Source organism: Lathyrus oleraceus, chromosome 3 (assembly GCF_024323335.1).
Source record: "Lathyrus oleraceus cultivar Zhongwan6 chromosome 3, CAAS_Psat_ZW6_1.0, whole genome shotgun sequence".
Taxonomy (NCBI): Eukaryota; Viridiplantae; Streptophyta; class Magnoliopsida; order Fabales; family Fabaceae; genus Lathyrus; species Lathyrus oleraceus.
In genome coordinates, this window is record NC_066581.1 from 50841146 (window position 1) to 50843587 (window position 2442).

General features: G+C 40.9%; 2 protein-coding genes across 2 annotated transcripts; both read right to left on the minus strand.

Annotated features, from left to right (window-relative positions):
• Positions 1 to 697: 697 nt before the first annotated feature.
• Positions 698 to 1255, minus strand: LOC127129595 (uncharacterized). Its single transcript, XM_051058748.1, has one exon. The coding sequence runs from the start codon at positions 1253 to 1255 to the stop codon at positions 698 to 700; it is 558 nt and encodes a 185-aa protein (XP_050914705.1).
• Positions 1256 to 1401: 146 nt separating this feature from the next.
• Positions 1402 to 2442, minus strand: LOC127129596 (uncharacterized). Its single transcript, XM_051058750.1, has 3 exons — positions 2367 to 2442; positions 1934 to 2267; positions 1402 to 1726 (listed from the first exon to the last, which is right to left on the minus strand). The coding sequence occupies exons 1-3, from the start codon at positions 2440 to 2442 to the stop codon at positions 1402 to 1404; spliced, it is 735 nt and encodes a 244-aa protein (XP_050914707.1).

Consider the following 2442-nt stretch of genomic DNA (forward strand, 5'->3'; position numbering starts at 1 on the left):
CATAAAACTCTTCTCACCCTTCGATCCCATTTGAAAGAAATTTCCTTTCGGGTAAGTCTAGTCATGGGTAATGCTATCTGTGAAAATCCCTTTATAAACCTTCGATAGTAACCTTCCAAACCTAAGAAACTTCTGACTTCGGAAGCATTCTTCGGTCTTTCCCAATTAATAACTGCCTCAACTTTAGATGGATCCACTGATACTCCTCCTTGCGATATCACATGACCTAGAAACTTCACTTCGTTCATCCAAAATTCACACTTACTTAACTTGGCAAAGAGTTGTTTTTCTTGCAGTACTGATAGAGTAATCCTCAGGTTCTCTCCCTGCTCTTGGGGAGTACGAGAATAAATAAGAATGTCATCAATAAAGATCACCACGAACTGGTCCAAGTAAGGTTGAAATATCTGATTCATATAGTCCATGAAAATAGATGGGGCATTCGTTACACCAAACGAAATTACAAGGAACTCATAATGGCCATATCGGGTTCTAAATGCGGTCTTTGGCACATCCGAACTCTTAACTCTTATTTGATGATATCCCGATCGTATATCAATCTTCGAGAACACACAGGCTCCTTTCAATTGATCTAACAAATCGTCTATCCTTAGCAGAAGATACTTGTTCTTAATGGTGACTTTATTCAACTGACGATAATTAATACACAACCGCATACTACCATCCCTCTTCTTTACTAATAATACTGGAGCTCCCCATGGTGAGACACTAGGTCGGATGAAATGCTAATTAACAACTCTTCCAATTGATTCTTCAACTCTCTCAACTCTAGTGGCGCCATGCGATACGGAGAAACGGAGATTGGAGTCGTCCTAGGTATCAGATCAATAGAGAATTTCACTTCCCTTTCAGGAGGAAGAGAGGTGACATCCTCAGGGAAAACTTCCGAAAATTCACAAACAACAAGAATTTGTGTAACACTCAGGTTATCACTAGATTCTTTGGTAAGAACCAAGAGAGCTGACTTTTCATTCTCAAATAAGAAATTAACCATGTGAACCGTACCTTCCAAGATAGTAGTTAATATATCCCTTGGAGTAGTTTCACTAGATGGAATGATAATCAACTTCTCTTCACATCCAATATACACCAATTTGGAGGAAAGCCAATCCATCCCTAAAACCACATCAACCTTCTTAAGTGGTAAACAAATAAGATCAATCTGGAAAATTCTATCATTCACCGAGAGCGAACAGTTTTCACAAATCAATGGTGTCTCAACTACATTATCCATGGAGGTAGTACCCACCATAGGAGGAGACAAGGGAATTGCTTGCAACCCAATACATTACATGCACTGAATTGATAGAAAAAACTGTGTCGCCCCACAATCAAACAATACAAAATAGGGATGATTATTGACGAGACATGTACCAACAATTAAGGCATTATTCTCTTAGCCTTCCTTGAATCCAAAGTATAAACTCGACAGGTGCTCCTCCCCTGCATCTGATTCTTATTCTGAGGACATTCCCTAGACATGTGTCCCTCCCTCTGACAAGTAAAACACCTAACTCCACTTCCAACACATCTTCCAAAATGAGGCTTCTTACACACTTGACATCGAGGAGGTTGGTTAGGTCTTGCATGTTGCACCTGTTTTTCTTTGAAAGCCTGAGATCTAGGCCTAAACTGGCTACCTGGCCTCCCTTGGTCCCTCTGTCCACTCCTATACTGATCCCTTTCTTCTTGAACTTTCATCAAACTGTTTTCAGCCACATAACATTGCCTTAACAATTTAGCTTAAGAAGTGAATTCCCTTTGAGATACACTATGGGAAATTTCACCCCTTAGACCAAACAAAAACTGATCAATCTTCCACGTCTCACCAGGTGCGTACGCGGCCTGCCTAGAGTAAGCATCCATATCTTCGAACTTCTCGGCATACGCAGCTACTGACATAGTACCCTACCTAAGTTGTTGAAATTCAAACTCTTTCTGAGTCCTCAAAGAACTAGGAAAATACTTATATAGGAAAATAGTCTTAAAATGCTCCCAATCCGTAGGTACTCCTTGATTGGTCATAAGAGTCGAAGCACTCTCCCACCATCTCACAGCTGCACCCTTCATCATGTGAGAAGAAAACACAACCTTATTCTCTTCACTGCAATGCACTATCTGAAAAATCCTTTCCATGCTGGTTATCCACTCTTGAGCCTTCACAGGATTCATCCCACCATGGAATTCATGAGGATTCATGCGGAAGAAATCTAAGAAACTACCACCTGTAGCTTCCTGTGAAACCCCTTGAAGATGAAAACCACCATTCCACTATTGCATCATTTGTTGCATGAATTGATTTTGTTGTTGTTGCATCTGTTGCATAAACTGAGGCCATTGAAAACCTTCACTACCACTCGGTGGTTCCGAATCCGAATTCTGAGTTCCGGGTCTATCTCGACCTCTGCGTCTGCCAGCCAT

Coding starts and splice junctions, on each gene's coding strand:
- LOC127129595 (XM_051058748.1), bottom strand. CDS start 1,255: ATGGATAATGTAGTTGAGACACCATTGATTTGTGAAAACTGTTCGCTC.
- LOC127129596 (XM_051058750.1), bottom strand. CDS start 2,442: ATGGCTGGCAGACGCAGAGGTCGAGATAGACCCGGAACTCAGAATTCG. Junction 2,268..2,366: donor ACCACCGAGTGGTAGTGAAG/GTTTTCAATGGC, acceptor TTCATCTTCAAG/GGGTTTCACAGGAAGCTACA. Junction 1,727..1,933: donor TTTGAATTTCAACAACTTAG/GTAGGGTACTAT, acceptor GGCTGAAAACAG/TTTGATGAAAGTTCAAGAAG.